At 36.2% G+C, this 13,244-nt stretch overlaps 1 protein-coding gene across 1 annotated transcript in view; it reads left to right on the top strand.

The window, feature by feature from the left end:
* Positions 1–13,244, top strand: part of LOC146797732 (uncharacterized) — a 97,544-nt gene that overhangs the window by 3,083 nt on the left and 81,217 nt on the right. The window contains exon 2 of the mRNA XM_085627641.1: positions 1,844–4,983. Coding sequence (XP_085483767.1) covers positions 1,886–4,983 — 3,098 coding nt within the window. The 5' untranslated portion in view covers positions 1,844–1,885. The remainder of the gene's footprint in view (positions 1–1,843; positions 4,984–13,244) is intronic.

Here is a 13,244-nt window from a genome sequence, read left to right as displayed (position 1 = left end):
CACTAATGTGAAAACATGACTCTGTGTGCATAGAAGAATTATAGGCAGAAATTTATTGCGTCTTGCTCTGGTGATTTCACAGTTGCAGTAGATGGAAAAGAGGAGCGAATTTTTGGGGGAAGAAGCAGAGGCTTAGCACACACCCATGTGCTTGCCATGTATAGTCATGCACAGTAATTAGAAGCGAGTGGGGTTTTCAGGTTTAAGTCTGTAATGCAAATACATTCAGCATCACTAAGGCTGGTTGCCCCTGCTGGAGTGTAGGCAGTCACAGAGAATACACACGGTGGTGGTCTGAAAAAAAACCAGCTTGGACATGTGCATTTAAATAAATTTAAAAAAAAGGTTTCAGAATGTGTCAGTCTGTAAAAGTGATTTCAAAGTGTAAAAAGAGATTTTCACTTGGCCCGAAAAAAAAAGAGCAGTAAGTGTGCTTTCAAATTGGCAAAGAAATTTCGTTTTGGCACTAATGTGAAAACATGACTCTGTGTGCATAGAAGAATTATAGGCAGAAATTTATTGCGTCTTGCTCTGGTGATTTCACAGTTGCAGTAGATGGAAAAGAGGAGCGAATTTTTGGGGGAAGAAGCAGAGGCTTAGCACACACCCATGTGCTTGCCATGTATAGTCATGCACAGTAATTAGAAGCGAGTGGGGTTTTCAGGTTTAAGTCTGTAATGCAAATACATTCAGCATCACTAAGGCTGGTTGCCCCTGCTGGAGTGTAGGCAGTCACAGAGAATACACACGGTGGTGGTCTGAAAAAAAAACAGCTTGGACATGTGCATTTAAATAAATTTAAAAAAAAGGTTTCAGAATGTGTCAGTCTGTAAAAGTGATTTCAAAGTGTAAAAAGAGATTTTCACTTGGCCCGAAAAAAAAAGAGCAGTAAGTGTGCTTTCAAATTGGCAAAGAAATTTCGTTTTGGCACTAATGTGAAAACATGACTCTGTGTGCATAGAAGAATTATAGGCAGAAATTTATTGCGTCTTGCTCTGGTGATTTCACAGTTGCAGTAGATGGAAAAGAGGAGCGAATTTTTGGGGGAAGAAGCAGAGGCTTAGCACACACCCATGTGCTTGCCATGTATAGTCATGCACAGTAATTAGAAGCGAGTGGGGTTTTCAGGTTTAAGTCTGTAATGCAAATACATTCAGCATCACTAAGGCTGGTTGCCCCTGCTGGAGTGTAGGCAGTCACAGAGAATACACACGGTGGTGGTCTGAAAAAAAAACAGCTTGGACATGTGCATTTAAATAAATTTAAAAAAAAGGTTTCAGAATGTGTCAGTCTGTAAAAGTGATTTCAAAGTGTAAAAAGAGATTTTCACTTGGCCCAAAAAAAAAAGAGCAGTAAGTGTGCTTTCAAATTGGCAAAGAAATTTCGTTTTGGCACTTATGTGAAAACATGACTCTGTGTGCATAGAAGAATTATAGGCAGAAATTTATTGCGTCTTGCTCTGGTGATTTCACAGTTGCAGTAGATGGAAAAGAGGAGCGAATTTTTGGGGGAAGAAGCAGAGGCTTAGCACACACCCATGTGCTTGCCATGTATAGTCATGCACAGTAATTAGAAGCGAGTGGGGTTTTCAGGTTTAAGTCTGTAATGCAAATACATTCAGCATCACTAAGGCTGGTGGCCCCTGCTGGAGTGTAGGCAGTCACAGAGAATACACACGGTGGTGATCTGAAAAAAAAAAAAAGCTTGGACATGTGCATTTAAATAAATTTTAAAAAAAGAGCAGTTTGTGTGCATTGAAAATGGCAAAGAAATTTCGTTTTGTGACTATTGTGAAAAGAAATGTAGTAATATATTTAAATACAATAAAGGATTTTTTTTTTAGTTTTTTTCAGGTATTGCTGAAGAACAGTGAACAAAATTTAAGATGCCTACAAAATCTCGAGTTCAAAAAACGCTAAAAAAAAAACTATATTTGAGGACAACTGGAGGACCAAAGTTAGTAGAAGATGCTGATGTTGGGAAAAAGAAAAAATCTTCTGGTAAGCAAAAAAGACAATTCCTAAACAAAATATTGAAAACAAACAAAAATGTACAAAATGTCTGTTCTCGGAAAAATGTAACAAAACCTACAGAACAGCAAAAAATTGAGGATTTAGTTAATGCAAATATACCTTCTGCAATTGAAAAGTTTAACATAAACAGAAAAACAGCATTTAAAGAGATACGTAGAAAAATGTTTCAGAGAAGAGTTATGTCCAATTTGATAAAGGATATAAAGAAATATAAGCAAAAGGCTAAATATTATAAGAGAAAAAAAGAAATTGAAGCCATTGCAGCAAAAGCATTAGAATTAAAAAGGAAACTATTCATATTAATTTTGAATAGGATGCGTACATTAGATAAAATGGTTAATGTACTGAAATCACAAAGCAAAAGCAAAAGAGTAGTGAACAGAACAAACTTTTGTAAAGTGTTTTTAGGAAAGTGGATGCATAGTTCAAGTAGTGAACCTTTTTTTAATGAAGAAAGCTATTTTCAAAGTAATAGTTTGCTGCATGCAGTTGACACCAGAGGTCGTTCATACGAAGTAAAAAATGGTTGCATAATGGAGAAGGAGATAATGGTTCCAAGAGATGAGGTACAAGTGATGGCAGATGAGGCAATGGGGAGACGTCCTAAAGCCCCAGTGTACACTTGGAATTGTAGTAGTATTTGCACTGTGCGTCAGGAATCTATTGACAGATTTCGAGAGTTTCTAAGAGAATATAGTAAAAAAAGTGTAAAACAAAAGATTAAGGTGCTTCAAAGTCTGGATCCATGCAGAGTGAGAGAGAATACTGGTTTGCAGGGTCATTCTCTTGCTTGTCTATCTAGAAAAGTGTGCAATAGTGTTTTCCATCATTTTAGGATGCTGGCTGTTCATCATACTGAAATGAGAAAGTTTGTGAGACGGTTGTATTTTGCCAAAAGTCCAGCAATAAAGTTAAATGAATTGAATAGGGCTCTGTTCCGAGGAACGGTATCAGATGTAGAGAAGGTTGTTGATGAAATTCAGTTTTGTTACTTTGGTCCTGAACAAAACAGTGCAGAGAAGGACACAATAAATGAGGCAGAAGTGGAAGAGAATGTAGAACCCTCTGTAAGTAACACATTTAATGATCACATAACAAAATTTGCAATAGTCTCTAATGAAAGACCAAATGTTACTTGTATTTGTTGCCGCAGAACTCATTATAGAAAACAAACTAGGAATGTTGATCTCTACAGAAAGAGTGAAAATGAAGATAATTATAAGTGGATGGATTTTGCCACATATATATTTCTTGAAAATTGTTTTGAATTGGGTGAAGATCAGCGTATTTGCAAATACTGCTACAACAAGTTAGAGGAAAATAGAATGCCGACCAGAGCTGTACATAATAATTTAGAATTGGATGCTATTCCTGCTGAACTTTCTGAATTAAATACATATGAGTCTATACTCATTCAATGTGTTCATCCGTTCCAGACCATAGTACGTATGGAGCCCAAAACTGGTAAATTACCTCCTTCAGATTTACTGAGAGGTTTAAAAGGTAGAGTGGTGTATTTGCCCTTGGATTTGAAAAAAAATATGGAAACTATTGATGCGGATACTTTGGAAACTGAACCATTAATTATTCTGGTTAATGGTGTCCCTACAAAGAATAAGAAGATTTGGCAGGAGCTGGTAGATGTGCGGAAAGTACAAAGAGCAAATTTGTATTTGAAAAAAAATAACAAATGGTATGAATCAATTTATATAGAAGAAGAAGAAGAAGAAGAAGATTTACAAGGAGACACAGAAACACCAACTGGACAAATTGAAAAAGTGGACAAGTCAAAGGAAGAAGAAATTTATGAACATTTTAGCATACATCCTCTCCATTCGAAAGAAGTTATGGGAGACAATATTGATCTCTTTCAGATGAAGAAAGCAAAAGGAAATCCCGTGAGTGTATGGGAGGAGAGCTTGGAAGCTCGATGTTTTCCCCAGCTGTTTCCTAAAGGAAAAGGAGGACGATACGATGAACGTCCGGAACAGATTCCAGCTTCTGAGTATCGGACTACAAGACTATATGCTGAAGATCCCAGATTTCGACAAAGTATCCCTTATTTGTTCCATCTTTTATTTGAAAGCGACTTGTCTGCACTGTCTTATGCAGTAAATCACATTTTAAAAAGTGGAGTACATTTACAAAATGTGTCTGCTAAGGATTTTATGGAGAAAGTGCAGCACCGAGATGATCATTTGGAAACACAACTGATCAATCTGATGGCTTGTCAGCGTGGGACAAATGAATATTGGTACCGACGCCATGGTGAACTAAAATGCATGTTACGCAACTTAGGAACACCAACATGGTTCCTTACCCTAAGCTGCGCCGAGTACGCTTGGGATGATTTACTGGATTTTCTACGAGAGGCCAATTCAAACATTGAAAACATCGAATACAAGACAGCAGGAGAACTGTGCTCATTGGATCCGGTTAATGTTTGCAGATATTTCAATCATAGATTTGAGGCTATGATGTCCTTCATCTGCAATAAAAAAAATCCACCCCTTGGAGAAGTAGTGGATTTCTTTTGGAGAAAAGAGTACCAGGCAAGAGGTGCTCCTCATATTCATATGCTGCTGTGGATCAAGGATGCCCCAAAGTTTGGAACAGATACTGATGAAGCAGTGTTATCTTACATTGAAGAATATGCAACATGTGCTATACCTAAAAACACAGAAGAGAACAAGTTAAAGGAGCAAGTTCTACGTTTCCAAAGTCATCGGTGTGGAAAATACTGTCGACGGAAATACAAGAGCAAAGAAAAATACTACACTAAATGTCGATTTGGATTTCCTAGACCTGTTCTTACAAATGGAAGAGTCAACAGTTTTATGTCAGCTGTGAGACATACTATCACAAGAAAATCACATAAGAATACCTACAACCTTAAAAGAAAAGAAGAATCAAAAAATATAAATGACTACAACCCAGTCATTTTATCCATGTGGAACGCTAACATGGATATACAGTATGTTGCTGACAATTCCATTGCTGTTGCTCGATATGTAACGTCTTACATTACGAAATCAGAAAAAACAGAATTGAAGGAAATGTGGGAAGAGATTTCTCACGAGAAGACTGTCAGTAAGAAGCTGTACAGTTTTAGTTTGAAGATGTTATCGCATCGAGAAATTGGATCCTACGAATGTTCAGATAGGTTATCTTCTGCAAGTCTCTACTCGAAGTCAAGAAGAATAATTTGGGCAAGTTTAGGCCTTGCAGCAATGAGAAATCGGGTACTGAAATCTGTTGGAGAAATTGAATATTTGGCTGAGAATGACCCAGAAAGTACAGACATATTGAAAACAAACATGTTGGACACATATTATCCCAAGAGAAGTCATCATCTGGAGAACATGTGTCTCTATGAAGTGCTGCAGAACTACATTTATTCACGGAAAGCTGCAGAAGACATCAACAGTGGAAAATATAAAGTTGTTGGTGAAGAAGGATGTTTGGTGAAGCAAACCAAAGGAAGTTTGATAAATCACCGGAAGCTGAGTTGCGACACTACCGACAAGAAAGAATTTTACTACTTGGCTCTTTTACAGTTGTTTAAACCATGGCGTACAGAGGATGAACTACTGGGAGAATTCCAGAGCTATGAAGATTCTTTTAATGCTTGCAAAGACAGCATACAATGCAGTACATTCTCAACTTATCTGCAAATGTTAAATGAAGAAATTGAACAGGAAACTACAATTGCAGCAGAAATAGCTAGAGACAGTTCTCAGGACAGCCAAAGTTCAGGAACATACAGTCAAGATCCCCTAGGACAACCAATCGTTGAAAATGAAGCATCAATAGCCATGAATGAAGTGGAAACGGCTATGAATCAAGCTCAAGAAGAATTTATAGACTTAGAAAATTTGGAAAGACAACTGAATCAAGAGCAGCAACAAATTTATGAAGAGATCAAAAACAAAATTGATCACGGATTTCTACATATCAAAAAAGAGTGCTCATGCACATCATTTCATCCAATCAGGATGTATGTAAGCGGACAAGCTGGCACTGGAAAAAGTTTCCTAATTAAAGTCATCAGAAGCTACCTAAAGCAAAAAACGGATTCTACTTTGTCTTGTGTGGTTACTGCTCCAACTGGGTTAGCAGCATATAACATAAAAGGAATCACCTTACATCGTTTGCTAATGTTACCAGTGGAGCATGAGAACAAAATACAATTCAACAAGCTAACTGGAGAAGCATCCTTAGAAGTGTCAAGAGTATTGAAGAAGATGCAAGTTCTCATTATTGATGAGGTGAGCATGGTATCAAACTTAATGCTTGCCTTTGTGCATTTAAGAATGCAGCAAATTTTGAAGACAGACTATGACGTGTTATTTGGTGGAAAACACGTCATAGTTTTTGGGGATCTTTTGCAACTTACTCCAGTTAAAGGACAACCAGTGTTTAATACTGTGACACATGAAGACACGAAGAAGTCATTGGGAAGCATTGGAAATACAAATATTTGGTCCTTCTTTGAGTACAAGGAACTTACAACTAATATGAGGCAAGCAAACGATGAAGAATATGGAAGTATTCTGAAAGATATCAGAATTGGACTACTCACAGAAGTTGGCAAAAAAGCATTACAGAGTCGGCTGCTACATAACTTATTTCCAAAGGAAGAAATAGTTGCAGAGAAAATATACAAGAATATTGCAGAAAACAAAAGTGTCATCTGCTTAATGCCAACTCTACGTGAATGCTCAATATTTAATGAGGAGCTTTTGAAATTGGAAAATGAAGACATCATGAAATTGGAAGCAGTGGACAAAATTGAGGATGGAAGAATTACTGTCACAGTAACAGGCAAACTGAAAAATAAATTGGACTCACTAGAGAAGAATATCTCCAAAACAGCAGGATTAGAAAAAAATCTATATGTTTGCATGAACTGTAGAGTGTTTTTAAGGAGAAATTTGGATGTTGAAAAAGGCTTAGTGAATGGAGCGATGGGAAGAGTTGTGGGTTTTATTAATTATCAGAAAAAAGATGGAATTGAATGTTTAAAAATAAAATTTGATCAGATAGAGGAAGTTAAAGACATTTGTCGTTGTTCAGTTCGTTTCATGCTTGTGAAAGACTTATATGTACGTAGGAAGCAGTTTCCGTTTTCACTAGCATATGCTGTAACTATCCACAAGTCTCAAGGATTGACTGTAGATTGTGCATTTGTGAACATTGGTTCAACTGTGTTCAAAGAAGGTATGGCATATGTAGCTTTGTCACGAGTCAAAACATTATCAGGTTTATTCATGATTGACTTTGATGATTCAAAAGTTAGTGCTGATACAAACTGTGTAAAGGAGTATAATAGATTAAGAAGAACCTATGCTCCTCATTTAGGTCAGTATCCTGTGTTGGAGAAACGTGTAGTTTCTCGTAAAAGGAGAAATGAGAATATCTGTAATGAAGATGTAGAGAAGAGGAAAAAAAAGAGGAGTGATGTAATTGCAAGCAAAAAGAATAAGGAAAATGAAGAACAGGTTGTAGGATGTCATTTTGAAAATAGCTCTGGTGTCAACTGCTACGCTAATGTAGTGCTGAATGTTGTATTTTATCTGGAAAGTTTGCAAGAGCAGATAATAGTAAATCAGGGAAAAAGATTCTGTTCAGAGCTCAGTCTCCTTTTTCAAAAGCTGAGTAAAGATAAAACTCAAATAGAAAGTGCTACTGACATTAGAAAACTTTTAGATGTATGTTCAGGACGAACACAGTTTTCTCAAAATGTACAGCAAGACGCACAGGAATTCTTGTTGTTTTTTCTTCAGGTAGTGGAAGAAGAAGGAGTTCCCATTGACATTTTTTTTGGTCTCTCTTATAAATGGGAACATAGTTGTGAAAATTGTTATAATATATGTGGCTCTATTGTTGATAATGAAAGGTTTATTTATTTGACATTGCCAGAGAGTAAAACAGTCACTTTTGCAAAATTAGTTAAAGATGCTAATCATAGCATGAAATGTGGTGAGTGTAATTCTGACATGTTTTCAACATTAATTTTAAGGGAATACGGACAGTATGTAATTTTAATGATGCAACGATGTAGAGCTGATGGTTCAAAATTGGATACTTTAATAAAGAAGTTTACAGGACAGCAATTATCAATTTCAGGAAAAACTTTTGTAACTGTTGCAATAATTTTCCATGATGGACCTACTGTTACTTCTGGACATTACACAGTTTATCTTAAATGTGAAAAAGGCTGGACACTGTGTAATGATTCCCAATTGATTTTCAAACAACGTTTGCCTTTTGATTTAGCAAATTCCTATCTAATCTTTCTGAAACCTAAATTTTAGAGAGACTTGGCAAGATGTGGACAAAATAATTTTACCATTTTACTGGATTACCATTGCAATTTTGTAGAAAAAATATTTTTTAAAATTATCATTTGGCCTAAAGGAAAGATAACCAATTGTAATGTGGACTTTTTAAATTTTTAATGCAATTTTGAAAAACCAATAATTTAGAGATAATCGGTAACTTCTGCACATTTTAAATTTTGGAATGCTATTGGACTGCCATTGGAAATTTTTACAAAAATGATTTAAAAAATTACTATTTGGCCATGTGGAAAAGTAAGCAATTCTATTGTGGACTAAATAAATTATTCAAAAAATTTTTGTGAACCAAAATGTTACAGAGAATCGGTGAGATCTGGACAGATTAAACTTTAGAATTTTAATGGTTTTCCCTTGGAAATGTATTCCAGGGAAAAAAAAAAATACAATTTGGCCTAAAGGAAATAAAATCAGATGTATTTTGGAGTTATTTGAGATATAATATTGTGATTATACTCCTGAAACAAAAATATCAGACGGTATTTTAAAGAAAAAAGTATTGTTTTTAGATGATATTTTTTTAGAATAATATGCATTTCTGTAATGATAAGTTTAAGTGAGAAGAGATTCTGGGCTTTTTTAATACAATCTTTGAGATTGTTATTTTTTTTTGCCCGCTGTAAAATGATGAATGCAATTGCTTTCACAATTTATAGTGAAATGCAATATATTCTGAAAACAGCAAAAATAAGGCAAAAATATTTTTTGGTAAAAAATGTAAATATGTGTACTGTATTATAAAATGGTTTAAAGATATTAATACTTTTTTCTTTTTTTTCAGATCGATATAGAAAATTTTCGTAAACTACAACCATTTTAAAAACTATTTTTTAAAAAAACAAATGAATAAATATTTTTTTCAGTGAGTATGGTAAGTCAATAGTAATAATTGTAGTCTTTCAAGGACCTTGTAATGTGAAAAATGATTTTTAGTGTTTTTTTTTAAAAATAAAAAAAAAGGTACGCTTACCGTACGCGTACGGTAAAAAAAAAAAAAAAAGTTTTTTAAAAAAAATGTAAAAAAAAGATGAAAGATAAGGTTGGCTCTTAAAAGAACCGTTGTGTTCATGCAGGGACAGAGGAAAGGAACCATGGGAAAATCATTCAAAGCTACAAATGTGCTGATCTATTTTGTTATTCACTAGGGAAACACTGGTCTCCCTATAACAAATTAGAGCTTTACAAAATGTGCAATGAATATCAACCTTCCGAAATCGAGGGTTCATTTCCAGAGGGCCAGCAAAAGGAGATTCTCCCCCCACAGATGAAGGGCTCACCTGAGCTGCAGAAGAAGGAGTAAGCTCTGCAGGTGATGGTCCAGGCTGAGCTGCTGTGGATGTACTGGCTCGTCTTTCTGAAGAGTTACCTCCAAAAAGTTGAGCATGTGTCCTTTTGTGTACATCCTTGAGGTGCCTCATCATGGTGTGATTCCCAAAGGAATACTTCCTGTCAGGATTACCTCTAGAAAGTACACGCTGACACAGCTTGCAAGTAACTAAGGGTGCATTCACCTTTTGCTGGCCTTCTGGAAAAGTAAAATAATCCCAAACATAAGAAGGTTTTACTTTCCTCGCTCTCTGCCTCAAGACAGTGCTGCTGGTGCTAGCCTCACTCTCAGAAGAGCTCTGCTGTTCTGCCATCGTATCCCAAAGACAAACCAGCTCCTTCTCCCAAGGGATCACAAGCAGAAATGAGGGGAATGGGTGTGGTGTAGGAGAGTTCTAGAACTGAAAGTAGTTTCAACCAATCAAAAGTTGTGTTTCAAGATCACATGACCTACCGTACGCTTACGGTACGCTTACGGTACGCTTACGGCAAAAAGTACGCGTGCGCGTAAAAAAGACACGCGCTTGCGCGCATGCGCATAACAGTCATTTCCCGGCACTTCCGCGTAACGTGCGCGTGTTGCGTAAGCGCGCACGCGTCCCACGCGCAGTACGCGCGCTACGCAAAGTACGTAACTATATGCAAGCAGCGTAGATAGATTACGGACGGTGCGTAAACCGTACGCTTACCGTGAGCTTACGGTACGCGTACTATAAAAAAAAAAAAAAAAAAAAAAAAATCTGGAAATAAATGTCACTTGTTTATTTTAAAAAATTTATATAAAATAAATATTTAATGATTTTAAAAAATTAAGCATAGTCTTTATAAAAGGTAAAAAATTAAATTAAAAATATGTTTGAAAAAAATGAAGAAAAAAAACAAAAAATAGCATTTAAAAAACCTTGCAAATTCACTGAAAAAAACATGGGTTTCACACACGTTATAGTTAGGAATTAGCATTTAAAAAACCTTAGAAATTCACTGAAAAAACCATAGGTTTCACACACGTTATAGTTAGGAATTAGCATTTAAAAAACCTTAGAAATTCAGTGAAAAAACCATAGGTTTCACACACGTTATAGTTAGGAATTAGCATTTAAAAAACCTTAGAAATTCAGTGAAAAAACCATAGGTTTCACACATGTTATAGTTAGCTGGACATTTTACTCGTAAAAAACCAATGAAATTGCCCCGTTATAGTTAGTTCAGCTAACTATAACTCGCGCGCCCGCAATGCACTGCTGATGACGTCACATATTACATCACTCATGACATGGTCAGTGACATCACTCATGACATCACTGATGACATCTCAAATGACATCACTGATGACATCACTGATGACATCATCCTTGTGAAAGAGTGGCAGACCTCCTCTCACCTTAATATAAGCTTTGATACACACATTCAAAAATAGAGACTAAAAATTTCAAAACAATGGACATACCAATACCAGTTACAACAACCTCTTCAGTAATTCTAAGATCCACATACTCATCCACTCATTCACCAACAGTCCTATACAGTCACTCATACATGTACTCACTCATCATATGTACTCATACATCTATACATCCTGTTACACAATGCCACTCATCCATAGAGTTACTCACACACATAGTCACTCATGCTAATAAAGAATAAAACATACATTTACTTGCATATACAGTAATACACACACCACCATACTTACTTCTACGGAAACTAACACATACTTAGTCTTTTAAACAATCACTTATAGAAACACATACTTATTCATACAGGAACTCTTTCAATCTCTCCCTCTCATATATACTCACATATATACACCAATACTCACATATACTAGTTTAAAACATATGTAGTTACTCCTGAAGACACTATTGAGACAGTCATTCACTCACTAACACACCCATACACACACTCATCCACCCATACAGTCCTGCACACATGCTGTCTTCAACACATACAAACAGTGAGTCACTCATTCATGCATCTATGCACTACGTAATACCCCCCACCGTACCATACAGACACTCAGACTGATACTCAAAAAAACAACTAATAACCTATATAGACACCCATGTAGCTACTCACCAACCCATGCAGCCACTTATACACAAAGTGAGAGATACACTTAATCAGTCAGTTACACAATCAATTTTTCAAAAACAAATCATCCATTTAGATACTTATATACCCATTTATTCTTCCATCGACCTTGAGATATACATATATAAAACATATGTAATTTTCAGAATAACACACATTCACTGGATGATGTCATCAGTGATGTCATCAGTGATGTCATTTGAGATGTCATCAGTGATGTCATGAGTGATGTCACTGACCATGTCATGAGTGATGTAATATGTGACGTCATCAGCAGTGCATTGCGGGCGCGCGAGTTATAGTTAGCTGAACTAACTATAACGGGGCAATTTCATTGGTTTTTTACGAGTAAAATGTCCAGCTAACTATAACATGTGTGAAACCTATGGTTTTTTCACTGAATTTCTAAGGTTTTTTAAATGCTAATTCCTAACTATAACGTGTGTGAAACCTATGGTTTTTTCACTGAATATATATATATATATATATATATATATATATATATATATATATATATATATATATATATATATATTACCTACTGGCGGTCGCCAGTAGGTAGTTATAGTTAGGACCACGTTTCCATAGGAAAACCTCAACATTCTATTTTGAATAACTTTGGCGCCGGTCGACGAATCCTCGCGAATTTCTCAAAATAGGTGGGGCGCTACGCTCCGCTCCTACCCTGAAAGTCTCGGGGGGATCCGTCAAGCGGGGGCTGAGATAAAAGGGGGGTCCCAAAACGCGTTTTTCCCATGCATTTTTCCATAGGACCTTTAGAACGAGCTACAGCCCGAACGGCTGAACAGAATTACTCAAAATTTGGCAGAGAGGTAGTCCCTAGGTCAAGGAAGTGCCTTTTGTAGGTCTGGTGTAAATCTGTTCAGTATTTCCGGAGAAAATAGCATTTAAAAGCATATATATATATATATGCGCGCAGGGTGCGCGCACCGTGCGAGCACCGTGCGAGCACCCTAACGTGCGCGAGCGTAATTCTGATTGGTGGTTACATGTTAGTCAACGTTCGAATCAGTCGAAATCAGGAAGTGTCGGCCGCCATTTTGTTTGTTTTCAGTGCGAGAGTGAAAAAGGAAGGTGGCGAACGTGAAAAGGGGGCAGGGTAGAGAGTTCCTGACCCCCTAGCCTTTGTCAGGGGGTCCCTGAAGGACCCCGAAGGCAAAAAAAAAAATTTTTTTTTTAAAAATCGCGGGGGTGCGCGCACAGTGCGCGCACCCTGAAAAACACAAAAAAAAAATTTTTTTTTTTGCAAAAAAAAAATAATAATTCGCAGGGTGAAAACCAAAAAAAAAAATAATAATAATTTTTAATACGTAGTTTATTGTAAAATAAATATATAAAAAATAATACATAAATAAATTAGCATTTAAAAAACCGTACAAATTCACTGAAAAAACCATAGGTTTCACACACGTTA

The sequence above is a fragment of the Triturus cristatus genome, chromosome 9 (assembly GCF_964204655.1).
Source record: "Triturus cristatus chromosome 9, aTriCri1.1, whole genome shotgun sequence".
Lineage (NCBI taxonomy): Eukaryota > Metazoa > Chordata > Amphibia > Caudata > Salamandridae > Triturus > Triturus cristatus.
Note: the sequence above shows the minus strand (reverse complement) of the source record. Positions and strands in the feature narration are given on the sequence as shown.